This window comes from Jaculus jaculus, chromosome 9 (assembly GCF_020740685.1).
Source record: "Jaculus jaculus isolate mJacJac1 chromosome 9, mJacJac1.mat.Y.cur, whole genome shotgun sequence".
NCBI lineage: Eukaryota > Metazoa > Chordata > Mammalia > Rodentia > Dipodidae > Jaculus > Jaculus jaculus.
The window spans coordinates 111,567,769-111,590,968 of record NC_059110.1 but is presented as its reverse complement, the minus strand read 5'-3'; the positions used below and the strand labels follow the sequence as shown (position 1 = coordinate 111,590,968).

The window sequence follows — 23,200 nt, the reverse complement described above, 5'->3', positions numbered from 1 at the left end:
CTCAGTGACAAGTCTTTAACCAGGCTGCTGCCGGAAGAAGTGAAGAGAGCAGACAGTGCCAAGTCCATTTGGGAACTGAAATCTAGCAGGGCTGGTGACAGTCAAGGTCCTCCTTGATCTGTCTAGCTTTAAGTTGGGAGTCTTTGCATGCATGTTCCTTTAACTGCTGAGCCACCTCTCCAACCCTCAAAGTCCTACTTGAAATAAAGAGACCACGAAGATGGAAGGCTCGAAAATGCACGTGATTTTGTTTCTAACCCCACAGGACACCCCCCTCCCCTTTCCCTGGACTGTCTCCTTAACGTCTGAAGTCAACAGTGAAATAAATCAGGGGCGGGGCAACCGTCCACAAAAAATCCGGGCACTTTTATTTAAGGTAGGCAGACGTCAGCGGAGGGTGCAACGGTGAACACAGGTACTTCCGGTTACTGCGGAAGTGGAGGTTTCACACTTCCTAAGCTCCTCCCTCGGCGGCCAGCCAGAGTGACGGGATGGCCGGGCGGGCGGCGCGACTGGTGCTGCTGAGCTTGGCCGCCACGCTCGCGGCCGGCTCCCAGGGGGACCGCGAGCCGGTGTACCGCGACTGCGTGCTCCGGTGCGAGGAGCGGAACTGCTCGGGGGGCGCACTGAAACACTTCCGCTCCCGCCAGCCAATCTACATGAGTCTAGCAGGTAAGCCCCACCCCGTGGCCAGCTCCGCCCAGCGGCCTTGGTCCCACCCACGGAGCCCCACTCCTGTGCAATCTCTGAACCTTGGTTTCCCCATGGTATCCCCCTCTGAGTGTGACTTGAACCTCCTGGGTGCTGAGGGTCTCATCAGCCTGGCTTTCCCAGAAACCTCAATTTTTATTAAACCAGTATTTATTAAACACGTCAAGGCCCTGGAATAACACAGAATTCTGAGCAGGGTCCTGCCTTAGGGCTACAGTCCTCACAGGAGATGTTTTCTCAAGGAAGAGGAAGGTTTGCGCTCTACTGGACCCGTAGATTAAACACTAGGTGCATTTGGGAGAGGAAGATGATAGATCCTGGCTTTGATGGTTGGCTACGGGGACCACCGTGGGACATTTTTTTGGAGTAGGGGCTTCCAGATGGATACTAAGCACCTACATGTGACAGCTGTCACAAATAACTTCAGGTAGTTTCGCTAATGCATTTTATAGATGAGAACACTTCAGGGAACCAGCTTGCTTCCATTCTAGACAGAGGGAACAGAAAGTGTGGAGGTCCTGGGCAGCCATAGGCACAACTGACAGCTTGGTTTCTCCAGAAACCAAGCAGCAAAGGCAGCTTGCAAGCTCAAGAGACAGGATGAAGGGTCTGGGCTCCGTTTTCAAAGGTGGACTCCTGGTGAGTAAGAGTAAATCCTGTCTTCAGGAAAGCCATAAACCCAGGTCTCCATAAATGAGTCCACCGATGCCAAGATCCTCATCTAGAGTGAAAGAAAAAATGGCTGTCTTTGTTCTCACTACTAAAGTGTGCTTACATGGGACTGGGGGAGATGGCTCAGTGGTTAAAGGTACTTGTTTGCAAAGCCTAATGGCCCAGGTTCAATTACCCAGTGCTCACATAAAAGCCAGATGCACAAAATGGCGTATGTATCTGGCATTCGTTTGCAGTGGCAAGAGACCCTGGTGTGCCATTTCTCTCGCCTCTCTTTCAAATAAATAAATATTTTTAGTTTAAAATGTGCTTTACACACACACACACACACACACCTTCCTCTTACATACATGCCCACTATCTTTTTCCAAGTGGGAAGTAGAATTTTTTTTTTTCCGAGGTAGGGTTTCATGCTAGTCCAGTCTGACCTGGAATTCACTATGTAGTTTCAGGGTGACCTTGAACTCACAGTGATCCTTCTACCTCTGCCTCCAAGTACTGGGATTAAAGGTGTGCACCACCGCGTCTGGCTTGGAAGTAGGATTTTGGGATTTCCCCTCGTTCTTTCTAGCTTGCAGACCCTCCTGGCCTCCATTTGTGCTTGGGCTCCACCAGGCGGTCTGTGTTCCTTGCTGGGGAGTCCACAGCCCCAATTTGTTTGTTTCAGGCTGGACTTGTAGGGACGACTGCAAGTATGAGTGTATGTGGGTCACTGTTGGCCTCTACCTGCAGGAGGGTCACAGAGTGCCTCAGTTCCACGGCAAGGTGAGTCAAGGGGTTGGGAAGGTATGTGTGATGGCGAGGTGTAGCCCAAGACGCCCTCCATGTTTTCCCTGAAGTCTGGAGTGTCAGGTGGCAGGAGGGGCTGTTGAGGCAGGTACCCAGCTCAGAATCAGTGGCTTTTCCTATGGGACCAGTGTGTCTTCCTTCAGTCTGGAGTAAGAAGATCTGGGAGGTTTTGGGCTCTCATCACAGTCGCTATGTATCTTGGGGTGCGTGTGATGCCCAACTTGCTCCAGGGACATCTTCTCTGGCTCACCATATACATTTTCCATTGATTCTCCAACAGGGGTCTGGATCACTAGCAAAGCCCTTAAGATTGCCTAGCTTTCTGGTACCTTCTGAACCAACAGGATCTCATTCTAGCCCATAGATGTTGGCAGAAATTACTGTCCCCAGTTTGCCACTGGCAGAGCTGGTGCTCAGAGGACCATGGGAAGTAATTGAGGAGGGACGGGACTTGGGTCTAGACTGCTGGTCTGTGTGTGTCCACTTGGCCATTAGAGCTATCTAGACTGGCCTGTCTGTAGTTCCTAGAGGCAGGCACCCAGCGCAGTGTGTGCCAACCAGGGACAGAGCCTGACAGTCCTGAGAGATGACTGGAATGGTGCTCACTGGGCTGAGAGAATCTGAGGCTTCGGGCAAAGTTTGAGCTGAGGAACCACTTGGTGGAGACTTGTTGATGTAGCTGTCAAGACAGGGTTGACTGGGCCAGTTGGACCTCTCCCTTAGGCCTCTTCCATCTGCTCCTTTTTTAGTGGCCCTTCTCCCGGTTCCTGTTCTTCCAAGAGCCAGCTTCCGCCATAGCCTCTCTCCTGAATGGCCTAGCCAGCCTGGTGATGCTGTGCCGCTACCGCGCCTCCGTGCCCACCTCCTCCCCCATGTACCACACCTGCGTGGCCTTTGCCTGGGTAGGTAGCCTGCCAGGGTGCTGCTGTAGCCCTCTGCTAGGTAGAGGAACTCCTGGATCCCCGCTGACATCCAGTGGTGCTTCTAGCCACCAGCTTTCCCTCTGCTTTCCAGGGCTAAAGTCACAGCTGTGGGGTAGGCAGGCCTGGGGAAAATGGAAAGTACCCCAGGCCTTACCTTCTAGCAGAGTGCTAGCCAGGCAGTGTGGGATGAGGGAAGACAAAACTGCGCTTGTCCTGAGCAAGGAAGCCACCGAAAGCCTCAACTGTGCTGAATTACACAAACACAGAAGGAAGGTGGGCAGTAGGGAACATGCTGGGCTGCAGGTCTTGGCAAGGACCGCTGTGGAGAACTGGAGTGACTTCTGGCTAGCGCTCAGCCTGGTCTCCATCTAGTCCCTGGAGAAGCTCAGGTGCGGTCCATCTGAGTAGGGAAAAGAGCTCTCAGTCTCACAGCACAGCTGGTCTGAGGATCCAGAATACAAGGCCTGGAATTGGTGGAGAAACATGGACTGAGATACAGAGGGGCATGGGGCCAAGGAAGACACTGAGATGGAAGTCTGGGCTCACAGCTTTCTTGCCATCAGAACCTCCATTCCTCCATGCACTGAGATCCAAGAGTAGGTAGGAGCAGACTGGTCTCTGCCCTCTGGTACGAGTTCCCTAGTCACAAGATTGAATGCCAAAGTACAGCTGTGGAGAGGCACAGTGGCGGGAGGAGCTGTAGGGTGTGTGATGAGGCTGGTCAGTACAGGCTAGCGAGGGGAGACATGCTTGGAGGTGTCCCTTGAGGCAGCAGTGAAGAGTGGAGACAATTGGATAAATCTAAGGAGAACAGGGGAATTATTTTCAATATTTTATTTTTAAAAATATTTATTTAGGGCTGGAGAGATGGCTTAGTGGTTAAGCGCTTGCCTGTCAAGCCTAAGGACCCCAGTTCAAGGCTCAATTCCCCAGGACCCACATTAGCCAGATGCACAAGGGGTGCACGCATCTGGAGGTCCTTTGCAGTGGCTGGAGGCCCTGGCGTGCCCATTCTCTACCTATCTATCTGCCTCTTTTTCTCTCTGTCTGTCGCTCTCAAGTAAATAAATAAATAAATAAATAAATAAATAAATAAATAAATAAATAAATAATTTATTTATTTAAAGCCGGGTGTGGTGGCACATGCCTTTAATCCCAGCACTAGGGAGGCAGAGGTAGGAGGATCGCTGTGAGTTCAAGGCCACCCTGAGACTACATAGTGAATTCCAGGTCAGCCTGGACTAGGGTGAGACCCTACCTTGAAAAACCAAAACAAAAAATTATTTATTTAAGAGAGAAAGGTAGAGGCAGGTAGAGAGAGAGAGAGAAAGAGAGAGAAGGCACATGCCAGGGCCCCTAACCAGTGAAAATGAACTTCAGACATATGCACTACCTTGTGTATCTGGCTTTATGTGAGTACTAGGGAATTGAACCACGGTCCTTTGGCTTTGCAGGCAAGTGCCTTAAGTGCTAAGCCATCTCTCCAGCCCTCAATATTTTAATTTTTTTTAAATTCAAGACACGAAGAGAGTAAGTATGGGTGTACCAGGACCTCCTGGCACTGCAAGTGAACCCCAGATGAATATGCCACGTGTGCATCTGGCTTTATACGGGTACTGGGGAATTAAACCAGAGCCATCAGGCTTTGCAAGTAAGCCTTTCACCACTGAGCCATTTTTTTTCAGCCCAGGGGAATCCTTTAAACAGAAGACAGAACGTGCATAGGCAGCAGAGGGTAAAAGTCCTCTGAGGGCTTGAAAGTCCAGGAGCCCTGAGGCAGGACAGAAAACGAGAAACATCTGTGCTCCTACATGTCACTGGGTGGACAGGTGGGAGTGGAAGCTGCTGCTGAAGCCAGTGTCACACCCTTGGGGACAACCAACAGTGCCGGTGTGAGAGGTCCAAGCTGAGCTTGACTGGAGGGCGGGTGAGACAGGAATCTACAAAGTCTTCATTCCTCAGGGTTTTGTTGTTGTTCATGTTTGAGGTAGGGTCTCGCTGTAGCCCACGGTTGACCTTGAACTCACTATGTCATCTCAGGCTGGCCTCAAACTCATAGCAGTCCTCTTACCTCAGCCTCCCGGGTGCTGGGATTAACGGTGTGCACCATGACACCCAGCTTCAATTATTTTTTCTTTTTTCTTTTCTTTTTTTTCTTTTGGCAACAGAGCCTCATGTAGCCCATCAGACCTCAAACTTACTATGTATCTGAGGATGACCTTGAACTTCTGATCCTCCTGCCAATATCTCCTGGTATTAAAGATATGCGCTACCATGCTAGGGATTGAACCCAGGACTTTGTGCATGCTACACAAGCACTATACCAGTTGAGCTACATCCCTAAGCTCTCTCCAATATTAATATTAATAATTGTTAAAGGGCTGGAGAGATGGCTTAGCGGTTAAGCGCTTGCCTGTGAAGCCTAAGGACCCCGGTTCAAGGCTCAATTCCCCAGGACCCACGTTAGCCAGATGCACAAGGGGGCGCATGCATCTGGAGTTTGTTTGCAGTGGCTGGAGGCCCTGGCGCGCCCATTCTCTCTCTCTCTCTCTCTCTGTCTATTAGCTTCATTCTCTCTCTGTCTGTCCTTCTCAAATAAATAAATAAAACAGAAAAAAATTTAAAAAATTAAAAAAAAATAATTGTTAAAGACTGTGGAACAAAAAACAAAAAGAAACTGGGCATGATGGTGCATGCCTTTAATCCCAGTACTCAGGAGGCAAAGGTAGGAGGATCGTGGTAAATTTGAGGCCACCCTGAGACTACATAGTGAATTCCAGGTCAGCCTGGGCTAGCGTGAGACCCTACCTCAAAAAACAAAGCAAAACATAAAAAAGTTTTGAGTTTAAAAATAGGAGATACAGGGCTGGCGAGATGGCTTAGTGGTTAAGGTGCTTGCCTGCAAAACCAAAAGACCCAGGTTCGACTCCCCAGGACCCACATTAGCCAGATACACAAGGGGGCGTACGCATCTGGAATTTGTTTGCAGTGGCTGGAGGCCCTAGCACGCCCCTTCTCTCTCTCTCTGCCTCTTTCTCTCTAACTGCCTATTTCTGTATATATCTCTCTCTATCAAATAAATAAATAAAAATCAAACAAGTTAAGAAAAACAGGAGGTACAGAATTCAAGGCAGGTTGTTCTGGGTGTGTCCTTAGCACGTTCGTTCCTTCGCATAGTTCTTGTCATGAACCTATGCACCCTCAGTAAGGTTCAGAGGGGGACACACGTGCCCCTAGTTACCAGCTAACAAGTCAGCAAGTCGAAGCAACAGGGCCAGCCTCCAACACCACCAGCTGTGTGCTCACCGGAACTGCCTCTAGGTCCAGCTGAGCATTCGCTGGGGGCAGAACTTCGTTTCACATTTGTGGAGCCTAGGGAACAAAGCTTGGGCACAGACGCAGCCGGCCTGGGAGGAAGCAGGTAGCCCAGGAGTACCCAAGCCTGGAGACAGAACTCATATGCTGTGATGGGATGCATGTCTAAAGAGCCCAGAGAGAAGGGGCGCCATCCGGAGCTTGTTGACCTATCAAGCTCAGACAGGGACACACGGAGGAAGAGGACACAGGGTTCAGGCATTGTGAGACAGGGGCTCAGGAGAGCATGTAGAACTTTACAGGCAACCTCGGGTCAGCCTGGCTGTAGCGTGCCTGGGTGAAGGGAAGTAGACGGAGCTGACATGGAGTGAGTGGGCTAAGTGCCAGGCTGGCGGCAGGATGCTGCCGTGGGCAGGGGCCTGCCATCAGCGCACATGGTCACAGGCATGGGTGCAGTAGAGCCACCACTTCCTGCAGAGGGGGATTTGGTCCTGACCAAGAAAGCAGGAAGGACAGGGGAGGTGAGGAGGTTACACCTGTTCCCTCTCTGGGGTTCTTCCAGGGTCACAGGCTCACAGCCTGCACCGGCTCCTCCCCTGCCCTTTCTAGGGAGCGTGGGCAGCTCTGCCCACAGTCTAAGCAAACCACTGTCTGTCTGTTGGTACCACAGGTCAAGGGGACTTCAGAGGGTCCCGCCCTTTGCCATCATAACACATGCCAGAGGCCAGTTGCCACAACTAAACTCTGACCTCAATCTCCTTGACGCTTGCATCTGTCACCCCAACAATATCTACAGGTTTATTCATTTGAGAAAGAGGTGATGGAGGGGAGAGAGAGAATGGTCACACCAGGGCCTCTAGCCACTGCAAATGAACTCCAGATACCTGCATCACTTTGTGCATCTGGCTTTACTTGGGAATTGAGCCAGGGTCCTTACGCTTTGCAGGCAAGTGCCTTGACCAATAAGCCACCTTTCCAGCCCAGACTTCCCCCCCTTCCTTCCTTCCTTCCTTCCTTCCTTCCTTCCTTCCTTCCTTCCTTCCTTCCTCCCTCCCTCCCTCCCTCCCTCCCTCCTCCCTCTCTCTCTCTTTCTTTCTTTTTCCTTTGGACACGGGGTCTTGTTGTGTACCCAAGGTTGCCTTGAACTCTAAATCTTCCTAACTCAGCCTCCTGAGTACTGGGATTACAGGTGTGCAACATCACATCCCACCAATCTAGTTTGGTTTACACCTACCTGATTCTGTAGCCCTGTGTGCGTTTCTCCAGGAGAAAGGGACCCGGAGTAGAGTGGCTGACGTGGAGGGTGTGGCAGTGGACTTTTGTGCTGGGCTGGGTCTTCTGGAATCCCACCAAATCAAGTGGGGATCTGATTTGTGCTAGGTAGGAGGACCAGCCCCAGTTTCTATCATGGGGCAGGGGCTTCTCACCCTCTGCTCTGAGGAGACCCCCCCCCTCCCCCAGTGAGCTCCATGAAGCTTCAGCAACAAGAAGGTAGCCCTGCCTTGTGTTTGTTTCCAAGCTTGGGCTGGGCTAACACCAGGCAGGGCTAAAGAGCTGCCAGAGTTCTGCACACCTTGGTCCTTTGACTTCACAGAACAGGGGGGCCTGGCTCTCGGCCAAAGTCAGGTCAAACCAGTTCCCCTCCTTCTGGTAGAGAAAGGTCCTCAAGTGCAGAAGTGAGAAGTGGCAGGAACTGATTGTGTCACCTCTGTTGAGGAAACTACAAGAAGAGACAGGTTGAGATGGTTAGACTTCACAAGGGGCTTCCCAAGTGTCAGATGAGGACTAGTGGAATAGGCGATGTCCAGAACTCATAGCAGTCCTCCTGCCTCTGCCTTCTGAGCTCCCAAGCGCTGGCATTAAAGGCATGTCCCACCACCTGGCTTGGAATGCTTGCCCCCCGCATAGGGTCTCGCTCGAGCTAGGCTGACCTGGAATTCAGAACTCAGAGTAGCTGGGATTATAGGCTTGCAACACCACCATGCCCAGCAACATGGGGGTTCTTTTTTGATTTTTTATTGTTGTTGTTCAAGCTAGGGTTTCATTCTAGCCCAGCCTGACCTGGAATTTACTGTGTATTCTTAGGGTGGCCTTGAACTCACAACCATCCTCCTACCTCTGCTTCCCAAATGCTGGGATTAAATAATAGGATGGCACCCTATTTCAGAAAGTTTTTTTTTATTTATAAGTAGAGAAAAAGACAGAGAGAGAGAGAGAGAGAGAGACTGATCTTGCTGCTGCAAGCAAAAACCAGATACATGTACCACTTTGTACATCTGGCTTTATCTGGGTACTGGAGAATTGAACCCTGGTTGGCAGGCTTTGTAAGCAAATACCTTTAACTGCTGAGCCAGCTTCCTAGCCCAGGAATCTTTATTATTATTAATATTATTTTGGTTTTTCAAGGTAGGGTCTCACTCTAGCCCAGGCTGACCTGGAATTCATTATGTAATCTTAGGGTGGCCTTGAACTCATGGTGATCCACCTACCTCTGCCTCCCAAGTGCTGGGATTAAAGGCGTGCATCACCACAGCCAGCATTATTTTATTTTTATTTATTTGACAGAGAAAGAAGGAGGGAGGGAGAGAGAGAGAGAGAGAGAGAGAGAATGAATGGGCATGCTAGGGCCTCCAGCCACTGCAAATGAACTCCAGATACAAGTACTCCCTTGTGCATCTGGCTAATGTGGGTCCTGGGGAATCGAACCTGGGTCCTTTGGCTTTGCAGGCAAAGGCCTTAACCGCTAAGCCATCCCTCCAGCCCACCTGGAATCTTTTTTGAAAGGGTGGCTCACACACGGTGGAAAAGCTCCCTTTCTCAGGAGTGAGCTGGATGCAGGTTTGCCCTACCTAAGACATTGGCCATGGAGAAGGGACAGGATGGCAGCAGGCATCATATTTAACATTCCGCCTCCCCCACTTCTGAGACATCAAGCTATTTAAAGACCCACTTGTCCCCACCGCTATGGTGTCAATGACAGCCCGAGCACTGGGGCTTAGCACTGGGGTCGAATTCCTGACAGATCGGGCTCACTTGGCATCCAACCAGTTTCACGGCTGTGATATTTTTGTCTGTTTTCATATTCGCTAGCAGACTGAACCAGCCTCCTGCCTCCCTCCACCAGCCTCCCCGTCTCCTCATCCCCCCTTTCTCCCCACCCCCCCCCCGTTCTCTTGTCCCCACCCACATGGTCACCCTGGCTTGGCCTCCCCCTATCTCAGTGTTTACTGAAGTTCTCACTGCCCTCCCAGCCCCTGCCCCGCCAGCCCCTCCCACTGCAGGAGCCTCCAACAGTTGGGACTTCCCCTCCCTCCCCTGTCCATCCGCCTCCTGCCTGTGTCTGCTACACACCGCAGGAAACACTATCTGATGCGAGAGTGGCTTTGGAGCCAGAGAAGGGCTCCGCCCATGGCTGAGGTGTCGGTATTCTAGGAGCCAGAGATTATAGAGCCCCGTGATTTGATCTTGAATGGGGTGACCCCTGAGGACAGGGGAGTTGGGGTCAGATGAAGGGAAGTCGTGGGGTTAGCTCACTGGATGTAGTGAAGGAAATTGAGCCCTGCTGTGTGCCCAGGCAGCAGGGGCAGCAGCCCTGAGAAAGGGGCTTTGTGCCAGGCACGTCAGACGTGGTGATGCCGTCCTGTTTTGTGAGTGAGGTCTCTGAACCCACAAAAGCTGTTATTTATCCGGGAACACACCATGGAGTCCAGTTCAGTCCTCCCAGCTAAGCCATCTCTCCAGCCTGTTTTGTCTAGTTTTGTTTTAAGCCAGAGTTGTTTTACTTTGGGGCGGGCGGGGGGCCATGTGACTATCCCCAGTTGTTTTAGGTGGGATCTAGAAATTTGAATTCAGCAGTCTCAGACCCTCAAGCTTGCACAGGAAGCACACTTAACTAACCCCTCGACCTTCTCTTCAGCCCTAGAACCTGCCATTCTTTGTTTTGTCTTGTTTCTTCGAGATAGGATCTTCACTGTAACCCAGGAACTCACTGGACCTGGAACTCACTCTGTAGGCTGGTCTTGAACTCACGGTGATCTTCCTACCTCTGCTTCTAGCATGCTGGGATTGAAGGTGTGCACCATTACACCCACCCAGCTGGCTTTAGAACCTGCCATTCTTTTTTGCTTTTTTTTTTTCCAAGGTAAGGTCTCACTCTGACCCAGGCTGACCTGGAATTCACTGTGTGGTCTCAGGGTGGCCTTGAACTCACACCATCCTCCTACCTCCGCCTCCCAAGTGCTGGCATTAAAGGTATGCGCCACCATGCCTGGTCTAACCTGGCTTTTTTTTTTTTTTCAGTTTTTCGAGGTAGGGTTTCACTGTAGCTCAAGCTGTCCTGCAATTCACTATGTAGTCTCAGAGTAGCCTCGAATTTATGACGATCCTCCTACCTCTGCCTCCCAAGTGCCAGGATTAAAGGCATGCGCCACCACTCCTGGTTTACCCTGCCATTCTTTTTTTGTTTTTTGTTTTTTGTTTTGATTTTTTGAGGTAGGGTCTCACTCTAGCCCAGGCTGACCTGGAATTCACCATGTAGTCTCAGGGTGGCCTCGAACTCACGGAAATCCTCCTACCTCTGCCTCCCAAGTGCTGGGATTAAAGGCGTGCGTGTGCCACCACGCCCGGCTTACCCTGCCATTCCTTTTTTTTCTTTTTTTTTTTTTTTTTTCTTTTTCAAGGTAGGGTTTCACTCTGGCTCAGGCTGACCTGGAATTCGCCATGGAGTCTCAGGGTGGCCTTGAACTCTCGGTGATCCTCCTACCTCTGCCTCCCGAGTGCTGGGATTAAAGGCATGCACCACCACGCCCGGCACCCTGCCATTCTTAATGACATTGCCTTAAAAATTTGAACAAAGGATCAGAAAAGGAGCCCCACCCACCCAACACACACTGGACACTCCTCAGAAGAGGGGGGCTTTCTCAGGAGCAGAGCTGAGGCTGTGGCAAGCGAGGAAGGGCTGAGGCAGGGAACCTAGCAGCTTCACCCAGCCTGAGTTGCTAGCCTGGCCTATGCACCTTCACGCTCTGCTTTTGGTTCCAACCACCACTTACTTCAGTCCTCTTATCGCCTCCCCTTTCTTGCTGTGGGTAACAAGGAGGCCTGGCTGGCCTCCAGACCCTGCTCCCTTCCCCTTCTTCCTCTCATACTGGCCTCCAGGGCTACTCTCCTCCCTAAGATATCCTGGTGCCTGGTGAGTGCCTGGTACATCTGGCCTATGGGGTGTGATGGTGTGATGGTCCAGGCCCTGTCTCTGGCCCAGGGTCACCCCTCTACCCACACTGACCCCACTTATTACAGTCCTTGCAGGGGCAGGGTATCAGAAGATACCAGGTATAGTCTTTTGTCCCCCTGCATGGTCGTGTGGGGAAGGGGCAGCAGCAGGGAGGAGCCTGGCCATGAGGCGGGTGGCAGGACCAGAATGGCCATCCCAAGGGCTGGTATTAAGATGTGTGCCACCAAGCCCAGCAGCATTCTTTTCAAAAACTTATGTATTAATTTGAGAGAGGGGTGGGAAATGGGTGCACCAGGGTCTTTTGCAGTTGCAAACAAACTACAGATCCACACACCACTTTTGTGTCTGACTTTACGTAGGTACTGGGGAAAGCCAGCAGGCTTTGCAAGCAAGCACCTTTAACTGCAGAACCATCTCCCCAGCCTCAAGAAGCATTCGTTGTTTTTTTTTATTTTTTTCATTTATTTTTGTTTATTTATTGGAGAGCGACAGACAGAGAGAGAAAGAGGCAGATAGATAGAGAGAATGGGCGTGCCACAGCCTCCAGCCACTGAAAACCAACTCCAGATACATGTGCTACCTTGTGCATTTGGCTTACATGGGTCCTGGGGAATTGAGCCTCGAACCAGGGTACTTAGATTTCACAGGCAAGCACTTAACTGCTAAGCCATCTCTCTAGCCCAAACATTTTTTAAAAATTGTTTATTTATTTATTTATTTGAGAGCAACAGACAGAGAGAGAAAGAGTGAGAGAAAGAGAGAATGGGCGCACCAGGGCCTCCAGCCACTGTAAATGAACTTCAGATGAATTACATCTGGCTAACGTGGGTCCTGGGGAATTGAGCCTAGAACCAGAGTCCTTAGGCTTCACAGGCAAGCACTTAACTGCTAAGCCATCTGTCCAGCCCTTGTTATTTTTTTGAGGTGGGATTTTCTGTAGCCCAGACTAACCTGGAATTCACTATGTAGTCTCAGGCTGTCCTTGAACTCACAGCAATCCACCTTGGCCTCTGAAGTGCTGGAATTAAAGGTATGTGCCACCATGACTGGCAGTATTCCTTTTTTTTTTTTTTTTAAATCTATTTATTTGCAAGCAGAGAGAGAAAGAGAGATAATATGCATGCCTGGGTCTTCTGCCACTGGAAACAAACTCCAGACGAATGCTCTACTTTATGCATTTGGCTTTACATGGGTCCTAGGGAATCAAATGCAGGCCATTTGGATGTTAGGATTTGCAAGCCAGTGCCTTAACTGCTGAGCCATCTCTGCAGCCTCTCTGCCTCCCCATGCAGCATTCTTAATGACACTGCCTTTGAAATCTGTGCAGTGTCAGAAGAGGAGTCCCTCCCCATGGGAAAGAGGGTCATTCTCATTGTGGGGCAGAGTCTAGGGTTTAGGTGGACCTCCTGTGAAAAGCACCTTATGAGGCTGGAGAGATTGCTTAGTGGTTAAGACTTTTGCCTTTGAAGCCAAAGGACACAGGTTTGATTCTCCAGGACCCACCTAAGCCAGATGCACAAGGGGGCACATGCATCTGGAATTCATTTGCAGTGGCTGGAGGACCTGGCGCACCCATTCTCTCTCTGTCTGCCTCTCTTCTATCTCTCTCTCTGCTTGCAAATAAAACAATTTTTTAATATTTTTATTTATTTACTTATTTATTTTTTAAGATTTTTATTTATTTATTTTATTATTTGAGAGTGACAGAGAGAGAAAGAGGCAGATAGAGAGTGAGAGAGAGAATGGGCGCGCCAGGGCTTCCAGCCACTGCAAACGAACTCGAACTCCAGACGCGTGCACCCCCTTGTGCATCTGGCTAACGTGGGACCTGGGGAACCGAGCCTCGAACCGGGGTCCATAGGCTTCACAGGCAAGCACGTAACCGCTATGCCATCTCTCCAGCCCAAAACAATTTTTTAAAAGAAGCGCACCTGCCGGGCGTGGTGGCGCACGCCTTTAATCCCAGCACTTGGGAGGCAGAGGTAGGATCGCCCTGAGTTTGATGCCACCCTGAGACTACATAGTGAATTCCAGGTCAGCCAGAGCTAAAGTGAGACCCTACCTCGGAAAAAAGAAAAAAAAGCGCACCCTCTGTAGGGTCAGCAGAGCAAAAGAGCCAGGCCCAAAGCCAGAGCCTGACAGTAGGAGAATTCCTGCCTGGCCTGGCTTAGTACACTCTACCTTCTCCTGGCCCTCCTCATTCCTAGCCTGCATGGGGAGCTCTCCCGCCTTGCCTTGGGATCCTACAGACTAGTTTCTTGACCTACTCCTGTCTCCTGCCTGACCGGTTGTCCTGGTACCCAAGTGGGCAGCTCTGGCAGGCCTGCTGCCTCCCTTCTATACCTCCCCCCTCCAGGGCACACCAGACCTGGCCCCTGCTCTTCCTTCTTTGACTAGCTGCCCCTGGTTTCTCAGCCTCTCATCTCCATACCGTCTCTTGCCCTTTGCTCACAGAAAGTTGGGCCCTGAAGAATGTGCCAGCGCCAACTCCAAGACTGGAGCTCATTAGCGAGATCCCCACTCTCTAGCAGTTTCAGAAAGACGCCCCCAGCACTTCCCACTCCACAACCCCTTCAGCAGCCGCTACTGGCCTGGCGGGTTGGGCAGGCCCAGCCAGGGGGAAGCTGGGCTAGGTTGGCCTCCATCCTTGGAAACGGGGCCCCAGTGGGATCTGTTTGATTTTGCTCCCTGGCTTGCTGTGCCTTGGGACACACCCCTAGTTGGCTCAAGCCCCTCCACTGCACCCACCTTATTCCCACCCCCAGAGGCTGAGGTCATTGGCTCCTCCCCTGGGCCCAGGTGGGGCTGTCATCACCTGGCAGTGGGGGAGGAGGGAAAGCCCAGGGGCTGTTGTCTTAGCGATTGGGTAACCTGGGAACTAGGTTGTGCCAGGACTGACTGGTTCCCTGGCCAGGCCTGAACCCATTCAGGCTGCAGCCCCTTGGTATTGGGGGTTTGGATGACAGCTCACAGCGATGAGAAGTACCCCAGGGAAGTGTGCTGGGTCAGGATAAAGGCCAGGTTTGTTCTGAGGGCTTCAGTGGCATGGAAAGCACATTTTTTTTCAATGTCCAGAGCCCCTTGTGGACTCCCTCACCTTGGGGCAGCATGTTGACAGGCCCCTCCCTCCTTAGGTGTCTCTCAATGCTTGGTTCTGGTCCACAGTCTTCCACACCAGAGACACTGACCTCACAGAGGTGAGTGCCTCCCAGCCCTCTGAAGTGGGACAGTCCCCAGGGAGCCCAGGAGAGGGCAGAGCAGGCTCCACAATATAGTGGCAGCGCCATCTGCAGCAGGGGCATTCCGAGCCTCACTGCGCCCCACACCTCTCCTGGATTTGCAGGATGGGTTTGCCATTGGCTCTTTCTGAGCCACAAGGCTGCTGAGCCTGGGAGAAGGGGTGTCATTTGGTCACACCCAGCTAGTGTGGTTAGAACTGGAGTCCATGCCTGTCATACCTCAGATGACACGTTGAATGCCGCGGTATGCCCTCACGGCAGCTCCTCCCCCTCCCCCCCCCCCGCCCCTCCACGCCACAGAAGTGTTCCTACTGAATGGCTCTAAAACACTGCATGAAGTGAACAGAGGGAAGCAGCCACAGGCAGAGGGAGTGCAAGACAGCCCCCTTCCTTCCCTTCCCTGGTTGGGCTCTGCTCTCCATGATAACCTGCTCCCCTCACTGGGCCCCATGGGCTCTCCCCATTCTCAGAAGATGGACTACTTCTGCGCCTCTGCGGTCATCCTGCATTCTGTCTACCTGTGCTGTGTCAGGTGAGCCCACCCAGGGGGCTACAAGGCATAGAGAGTGCTGCTCGGGGCTGTCTTCCCTGCTCCCCCCCCATACCTCTGCAGGGCTGTTTTGGAAGGAGACGTAGGGGTGGGGGGCTGGCTTATCCAGGAGCTGTGACCCTTGGTCCAGGCCCTGGAGAACAGGTGGAGGCCTGCTCTACTGGCCTGTTGGGCCAAGAGCGAGGACAGCGGCTTCGGTGCACCCGCACTCGTGTGGAGGAGGAGACGGTTCAGGGAGATGTGCTGTGGGGACCACAAGCACCACCTGAGCTGCTCTGGTGGCCCGGCAGGACTGTGGGACTGCAGCACCCGGCCGTGGCCAGTGCCTTCCGAGCCCTCTTGCTGCTGCTGTTGACCCTCCACGTCTCCTACCTGAGCCTCATCCGCTTTGACTACGGCTACAACATGGGGGCCAACGTGGCTGTTGGTGAGGCCTGGGGACGGGCCCTGTGCAGAGCTGTGGGTGCGCACAAGGGCGGAGTTCCTAGAGGGGGTCTGAAGAGACTCTTGGGGGCAGAGGGAGAGAAGTTGAGGTGGAAGACAGAGAGCTGAGCGGGGTGGTGGTGGGGGGGGACAACAGTCACGATGGCTAGGATCAGAGGGCCTGGGGAAAAGGGAGCGGCCCAGCAACTGAGCCTCTCCTGCCCTGGCACTCAGGCCTGGTGAACCTGGCATGGTGGCTGGCCTGGTGCCTACGGAACCACCAGCGACTGCCTCACGCTCGCAAGTGCATGGCAGTGGTCCTGATGCTACAGGCGCTGTCCCTGCTGGAGCTGCTCGACTTCCCGCCCCTCTTCTGGGTCTTGGATGCCCATGCCATCTGGCACATCAGCACGATCCCTGTCCACGTCCTCTTCTTCAGGTTGGTGCCATGCCCTGGCCCGTGCTCACCTTCTCGTGCCCTTCTTTGCCTGCTCCTTGGACAGACTGGGGCTTCCCGTGCCCCCCATCCCCTCCTGCCTGCCTGCTCTCACCCCACCGGTCTGGAGCCTTCAGAGCTAGGCACGTGCCTCAGTGGGCTCTTCCTCTGGCCCATAGCTTTCTGGAGGATGACAGCCTGTACCTGCTGAAGGAATTGGAAGCCAAATTCAAGCTGGACTGAAGACCCTGGGAGCAGACCTGTCCCCTTGCTGCCGGCTCCTTCCCCTTCCCCTTCTCCTTCCCCTTTGAGATGATGTGTTTTCTCCTTTGAGCTTCTTGAGCATGGACTGTGAGGGCTGTGGACCCAGTGTCATGTTGCCACCCACCCACCCCTTGATGGCTGTCACCGCTGGTGGTGGCATACTGGCCTCTGACGCAGGGAGAGGACAGCCCTCCTGTCCTTGAGGCTGAACCAGGCTGGGACCAAGTTCCTAGGTCTGCCTCTGTTGCCCCCCACCAATACCCGCTCCACATCCCTCACCCCTATCTGTGGGTGCCCTGCCCTCCTCCATGGCACCACTAGATGGCACTGGATGCCTTTTTTTGGATGTCTATTTTTTTTAGCTGCCCAAATCTCCAGGGATTCCAAGGACCCAGCTTGCTGGGACAAGGGCTGGGAAGAGGATTCACCTTTCGCCTTGCCCCAGCCATGCTAGTCTTCAGGGCCGGCCCCCCGAGGGTTAGATTGCAGGGACGTGTTCTGGTTGAGAGCCGTCACACCAGCATATAGAGGAGTGTGGGCCACGCCTAAGGCGGAAGTGCCTGGAAGTCGGAGAGTGGGTTTGGGAGGCGGTGAGGGCCTGCGAGCCTCTGCCTGCAGTGCAGAGAACCAGGTGATGTGTGTTCAGGGGGCAGATGGGTGAGGGTGGTGTGCAGAAGGGATATAAACTGTGAGTGTGCTTGTGGGTGTGTGTCTAAAGGTAAATGCACATGCGGTGTACAGGCCACACCATGGGGAAGGTGGAAGAAGGATGGGGACCGAGTTGTCATCAGCTGCACCTCAAGCACCAAGTCCGCCCAAGGCCCCAGCCCGGCCAGCCCCCAGGATAAGCACATGATTTGATGAACTCTGGGGTGCCGGCTGTGGGCTGTGGGAGGAGTGCCTGTTCACTGCCTTTTTGGGTCCCACTCCAAACCTCAGGATCCCCATTGCCTTGAGAGCACCCTTCACAGCTGGCCCTTTGAATAGGAGGAAGGGAGAAGGTGCCTCCTCTCACCTCCTGCCTCCTTCCCTCCACAGGCCTCCAGTTCCCCATTTTAGCCCTTTCCTTACAGCTTGTACTTTGTGGGAGGGGGCATCAGGCAAAGGGGAAAGGGAGTGGAGTGTGTGTGGCTGAGTCTGGTTTTTGCCTTCCCCAGAGAAGCTCACTGCTTCAGAGTGGCCCCAGGATGTGCAGGGGCCACCCGCCAGCCCCCATCTGGACAGTGACACACAGCTGGGCTGTGGCTGCAGCAGGTCCCTCTGAGCGGGGAGGGGAGCTGCCCAAGCTTCCAGCCTCAGGGACTTAGGCAGCCTGCGTTAGGGTCTTTTGATACTAAGAACTATTTTAAGGCAGGAGAGAGCAAGGGATATGATTAATAAATCAATTCCCACCTTGGGTGTGCTCCTTTGTGTGTAAGGTAGGCTGGAGGGGAGGAGGCTGATCTCTACCTGGACGCACGGGTGCCAGAGCCCAGGTGCAGAGCTAGGCAAAGGCCAGGGTCAGCCTGAGGTGAGGAGACATTGGCACCTCTGTGGACCTTAACACCTCCCTGCCATCCACTTCACCCTCCTGCTCTCTCCAGCTCCAGCTCATTACTCAGGCTCAGTGCGCTTTGCTGAGAAACAGGCTGATGGGACACTGCTGAGGGGCGATGCAGGCAAAGTAGCTGACAGCTGTGACTTCACAAGTGCCTGGCATGCAACAGGTGCTGTGGGAGCCCCCCCCCACGCCCCACCTTGGCCTTTCTGAATTGGGGGGAATGGGTGGTACAGAAAATGCTTCTTGGAGGCTTTTGGTTCCTCCCACACCCTCCCCTCCCATGGCATCAGGAGACATGTCTGCACCCTCATTGCTTCCAGGACTGCCACAGATGGTGTTGACACTCACAGCAGGGAATGGTTCTTTTATTAGGTGTCACCTCAAGTAACAGGAGTCTGGGTGAGGGAGGGCCACAGAACAGCGGGCACACGGGCCCTCACACCTCTACCCCCAGCCTCTTCTGTGCCCAGGCAAAGAAGATGCCCTTGACATCATCTACACCTGTGCGGAGATGGGCAGGCATGGCATAGGTACGAAGGTCCCGGACTTGGTAACCACCAAGTACCAGGGCCTCTCTCACCTCCTCTTCACACACTGGCACCACTGCCAGCCTAGCCTCCCCAGCCAGGTACCATGACTCCTCCAGGGCCCCAATGAGGAGAAGGTGGCCTCCAGGCCTCAGCAGCGTGGTGATATGGCTCAGGGCCCTCTGGAAGCTGGTGAGGTCAGGGCTCACAGCCTCCAGGCAAAAGGCAGATACCAGGGCATCAGCTGGCAGGGGTGCTGTGGTGGCAGCACCCAGGGGCTGGGGCTGGTGCACGTCGATGGGCAGGACCCGTTTCACCCTGGCTCGTAGCAGGCGCTCCTTCTCCCGCCAAGACTCTCTGTACAGGGGCCATAAGGCAGAGCTTGGGACTTTCCAGTACTGGACCCACTAGCCACTCCCCTCTACAGGAAGGCCCCTGCCAGGCCCTTACCCCTTGCCCTCGATGAGGCAGACGTGCTGGCTATAGGGGCTCCAGTCAAAGGCCCCAGGCTCCTCACGCAGCCAGAGCCTCAGCTCCTGGCGGTTGACTTCCAGGAAATCTGTCATGGTGATATCCTCAAAGTGGGCACAGGCACTAAGCAGCTGGTATATGGTGGGGCCCGAACCAATGTCAATGAGGGCACGCCCAGACACCTCACCTGACAGGGCAGAGGAAGAGGGACTCAGGAGGCTCCTGTCCCAGACACCCCTGTCTCCTCCTCCTCCCTGGGAAATATGGCGTCTGCAAAAAGCTCTGGCTCTGGAATTAAGATGAGCAGGGTGTCTTGGCTCCAACCTGGCCTACTTACCATGGAAAAAGGTCCTGGCTCCTTTGACTAAGGTAACCCCTCTAGACATCTCTAGCTGCAGCGGAGATTAAGCTGAGAAACTAGAGCCAGCCTCACTGTCCTTCCCTTTCTCTGCAAAGGCCTTCATCTCCGTCTCCCCCGCCTGCCCACCAGTCTTGAGCTTTCTCCCACACGTGTCTTGCAACCTCCTTCCTAGCCTCTGTTCCTCCTCTCGCCTTTCTGTCTCTTTGTCTTTCTATCTCTACGTGCCTCTGTTTCCCCCTCAGCGGAGTTTCCGGGTTGCAGAGCGGGCTTCCTCGTCTCTCTCATGCTTGCACCCATGTTGGACATCATTTGGTGTGCGCTCCTGCTCTCCGTCTCACCTCTTTCGCTCCTCAAAGACTTCTGATCCCCCAGGCCTCAGTTTCCCCAACGCTCACCAGTGGCGAAAGTCTGTGCCATGCAGCGTAGCTTCCAAGGCCCGACGCCCTCGGGGCTGCTCAGGTCCCCGCGAGGAGGCGCGTAGTTGTTGCGCAGGTAGGCGCGGGGCTCGAAGCGCTGGTAGGCCGAGGCCACCGCCGCCCGGCCAGGCTCCTGGACAGGGGCCGCGGCCCGGGCGACGCTCGGGTCTGCCCGGCTCATGCTGCTGGCCCGTGGCCTCCTCCTGTCGTGCACAGGCCTGGGCACCCCCTTTATCTACCGCCGGACCCCCACCCCCGCCCTCCAGACCCCTCCACGGGGGTGGCAGCTGAGCGATGGGCCGCCCGGGGCCATGCACATGCACTCGGGTCTGCTGGCCCCATCCATCTCGGTTAGTGTCCGGGCACAGCGGCGAGGTGGGGGCACCCGCCGGAGTGCCAGCTCCTGCCCCACCCTCGCCGCATCCGCCCTGGCCAACCTCACCTCACCCAGCCAGAGGCTCGTGTCCTTCCTGTCCCCCCCCCCCCCCACACACACCTCAGCTCTCGAGCCCCCTGCCCAAGCCCCATTCACCCTGTTGAATTATCCCCAGTGCTCTCTCCCTGCAAGGTTCCCAGACCACACCCACACACTCACACACCGCCTGGCTCCCCGTCTTTCACGACACCCCTCACAACCCCCACTCTGTCCTTAGCAAAACCTGGACTCCCCTCCTCTGGACTTTCTCCAGCGCCCCTCCCCTCCCGCAGAAAGGACAGTCCGTTCTGGCCTCTGTCGCGGTTGCCCCGGGGCCCACGAGCGGGGACCTCGGCCTAGCCCATCCGATGGCGGCAGTGATAGGGGTAGTGAGGGAGGGGGTTAATGCACTTAGCAAACGGAACAACTGGGCACCCGCTGCGGGGCCCCTCTGGCTGTGAGCTGCTTATCTGAGGGCTGGAAGGTTCAGGATGTTCCCACCACCGTGGCTGGAACACCAGACACTCCGAAGTGGAGGTGGAGGGCGCAGCCGAGCGGGCGAGGGCCACCGCTGATTATGTCAGTGCCCCTCGGCCAGCCTCTACCAGGATGCTCCGGGCCTCCCTTTAATCTAGGCCTTCTCTGTGCCCACTTCTCGTTCCAAGGGGGAAAGTCTCCTTGTTGGGCCAGGTTGGGACATGAGTCATCACAGCAGCTGCAGGGGTCACAGACGGAAACCTGACCCTGTTCTCCGCCCCCACCCCATCCCCCCAGGCCAGGGAGGGTGGAGCACCTGATCCTAGCCAAGGATCGATTCTGTCTCAATTCACAGCAGAGAGGCCTTGGGGGTCAGACGCCACGCACACCTCAAGGCACAGCCAAGGACAGCCCAGGTGCCAGGGCCCTCCGTATCCTCCAGGAGATATCCCTTAAACAAACCCTGAGGCCAGTTGGCCTGCTAGGCACCAACCAGTGCCAGGGGCTGGACATGGGAGCCGACACTGGGCAGCAGCACAGGAAGGGGGCCGGATGGACAGACACCCTGCTGATAGTTCTGCTCAGCGCCACCCTCAAGCCCTGCCATATTTAGCCTAGGTGCAGGGCTGTTCCCAGAAGTGCATGGGGGAGGCAACAATGGGACCCCTACACACACACCACACAGCCACCAAACCACAAGAGAAGAGTCTGGAACATAGTTGAGCATTTATTGCAGCACTAACAGAAGGTGCTGGGGCCTCTGCCCTCTTCACGCCCCCCTCCCTCTAGCCTCCTTCATTTTCCTTCCCAGAACATTCTGGATCCACTCGCTTGTCCTACTCCTTCTCTGTAGCTGAAATGTGAACCAGGTCACAGCTCCCAGGGGCCTCTCGCCCTCACCAGCATCTTTCAACCCTCCTCCTGGGGCTGAGGGTGCTCAGCTGGGCTGACCCCCAGCTCTCCACCCCTAGTGCCCACCATCTTTGCTCCCCTCCCTTTGGGAACTCAGGACATCCAGGCATCCCGGCCTCTGGACCCGTCTTCCCATAGTCCCCAACTCTGGGCAAACTACAAAGCAGCCATGGCCAGCAGCTCCCCTCCGTGGTCCTAGCCAGCAAGGGCCCAGCCCAGGGTGGGCACAGTGGAGCCCGAGTCACAGTCTCTCTCAGCCTCTTTGTGCTTCTTGGGACATAGAGCGGGACAGGGTGCGACGAAGGGTCCCAGGCTTGCTGACGGGCACCACAGGGGGAAGCTGCTTGGTGATCTCGGCCACATCCTGGCGCTCCATGCATTGACCACCCAGGGCTGTCTCCAGTGCCAGCAGCTCCCGTAGCTGGACAGGGGTCTCCTCGCGCTCCTCCTTGGCGACTCCCACCTTGGTGGGGGTAAAGATGGGCAACGGCAGTACCCGCTGGTAGGGTAATTGGTACTCTTGCAACCCGCGACCAAGGATGCCCAGGCGCATCACCAGCCAGGGTGAACGCTGCACCAGCGCCTGGCACTGCCCCTGCCGGTGGTAGGTCTCATGCCGCTGGGTATCCTCCTCATGCAGTGAACAGCTGCGAGCAGAAGGGGGTTGGGGGGGGGGGCAGTGAGTTCCTGAAAGCTGCTGCCCTCTAGGTCCAGGCTGGATGGGGACTCCATGGGGCAGCCAGGACCTAGGGGGCAGGAGGGGTCCTCAGAAATTTTGGGGGCTTGGATTTCAGCTTCATTTGGCTCAGAGAAGGTGCTCTGGGGAAGTAGAGGCAAGGCTCCCAGCCAGTTCACACTCACCCTTCCTCCGGCCTGGTAGAAAGAGTCAGATCTTTCCACTCCGCCCAAAAGGCTTCCCGGCGTTCCTGGTTCTCCTCCGACACGCGGCAGCTCAGCTCTGAAGTGGCCATGGTCACTGCTTGCTCCCAATGCTTTACTCTGCCCAGCTCCTCCAGGGCCCTTTAAATACTCCCTTCTCCCCCTTCTCCAGGGGCTATTTTCAGCCCCTCTGGCGTCAGATGCTATAAGCAGAGCCAAGACTCACTGATGGGGGGGGGGCTCTGAATCCAGGGTGGGGGCTGGGGTACCTGGACTTAGGCTGTCCCCAGTTCAAAGGTCAGCCTCTTCTGAAGCAAGCAAGGTGTTTTGGAAGGGTCTGGGTCCTCACAGCAGCACTTCTAGGCTTCTGGCCTTCCACATACACTATCTAGACCAGGCACATGCCCAGCCTCGTGCCACCTTGGCGGTGCCCTCTGGCCCGCCCGCTCTCCCTTGCTCAGGGTGGACAGCAGCTTGTCTGTAAACAGAGCAGGAGACAGCAGGAATTGATGCCCCCCTCATTCTATTCTAGGGCTGCTGGGTGCCCGCCCCTGCCCCAGGCTCAGGAGTACATCCCCCAGCCAGGCCCCTTGACCAGAAGGAACAGTGCAACCGTGTCCTCAGGCGTCCGCACAAGAGGCTCAGTT

The 23,200-nt window shown here is 54.6% G+C and overlaps 3 protein-coding genes across 3 annotated transcripts; 1 reads left to right on the top strand and 2 right to left on the bottom strand.

The window, feature by feature from the left end:
• The first annotated feature begins 471 nt into the window (after window positions 1-471).
• On the top strand, window positions 472-17,951 carry Pgap3 (post-GPI attachment to proteins phospholipase 3). Its single transcript, XM_004655470.3, has 8 exons — window positions 472-672; window positions 2,051-2,148; window positions 2,922-3,074; window positions 14,778-14,840; window positions 15,353-15,414; window positions 15,723-15,859; window positions 16,090-16,294; window positions 16,471-17,951. Exons 1-8 carry the CDS (start codon window positions 492-494, stop codon window positions 16,532-16,534), a joined length of 963 nt encoding a protein of 320 aa, XP_004655527.2. The 5' UTR covers window positions 472-491; the 3' UTR covers window positions 16,535-17,951.
• Window positions 17,952-18,531: 580 nt separating this feature from the next.
• On the bottom strand, window positions 18,532-20,051 carry Pnmt (phenylethanolamine N-methyltransferase). Its single transcript, XM_004655777.2, has 3 exons — window positions 19,850-20,051; window positions 19,073-19,280; window positions 18,532-18,979 (listed from the first exon to the last, which is right to left on the bottom strand). The coding sequence occupies exons 1-3, from the start codon at window positions 20,049-20,051 to the stop codon at window positions 18,532-18,534; spliced, it is 858 nt and encodes a 285-aa protein (XP_004655834.2).
• A 1,507-nt stretch (window positions 20,052-21,558) lies between these two features.
• Window positions 21,559-22,817, bottom strand: LOC101615616 (titin-cap). The gene is made up of 2 exons (XM_004655472.2): window positions 22,536-22,817; window positions 21,559-22,321 (listed from the first exon to the last, which is right to left on the bottom strand). Exons 1-2 carry the CDS (start codon window positions 22,643-22,645, stop codon window positions 21,928-21,930), a joined length of 504 nt encoding a protein of 167 aa, XP_004655529.1. The 5' UTR covers window positions 22,646-22,817; the 3' UTR covers window positions 21,559-21,927.
• Window positions 22,818-23,200: the final 383 nt, after the last annotated feature.

What these genes read in the sequence shown, in the direction of transcription:
- Pgap3 (XM_004655470.3), top strand. Translation starts at nt 492, where the DNA reads ATGGCCGGGCGGGCGGCGCGACTGGTGCTGCTGAGCTTGGCCGCCACG. An exon ending in CCTGCGTGGCCTTTGCCTGG is followed by an intron (nt 3,075 to 14,777) that starts GTAGGTAGCCTG and finishes CTCCCTCCTTAG; the next exon opens with GTGTCTCTCAATGCTTGGTT. An exon ending in GTCTACCTGTGCTGTGTCAG is followed by an intron (nt 15,415 to 15,722) that starts GTGAGCCCACCC and finishes GTGGCCCGGCAG; the next exon opens with GACTGTGGGACTGCAGCACC.
- LOC101615616 (XM_004655472.2), bottom strand. Translation starts at nt 22,645, where the DNA reads ATGGCCACTTCAGAGCTGAGCTGCCGCGTGTCGGAGGAGAACCAGGAA. An exon ending in TCTACCAGGCCGGAGGAAGG is followed by an intron (nt 22,322 to 22,535) that starts GTGAGTGTGAAC and finishes TTCTGCTCGCAG; the next exon opens with CTGTTCACTGCATGAGGAGG.
- Pnmt (XM_004655777.2), bottom strand. Translation starts at nt 20,051, where the DNA reads ATGAGCCGGGCAGACCCGAGCGTCGCCCGGGCCGCGGCCCCTGTCCAG. An exon ending in GGCACAGACTTTCGCCACTG is followed by an intron (nt 19,281 to 19,849) that starts GTGAGCGTTGGG and finishes CTGCCCTGTCAG; the next exon opens with GTGAGGTGTCTGGGCGTGCC. An exon ending in TGCCTCATCGAGGGCAAGGG is followed by an intron (nt 18,980 to 19,072) that starts GTAAGGGCCTGG and finishes GCCCCTGTACAG; the next exon opens with AGAGTCTTGGCGGGAGAAGG.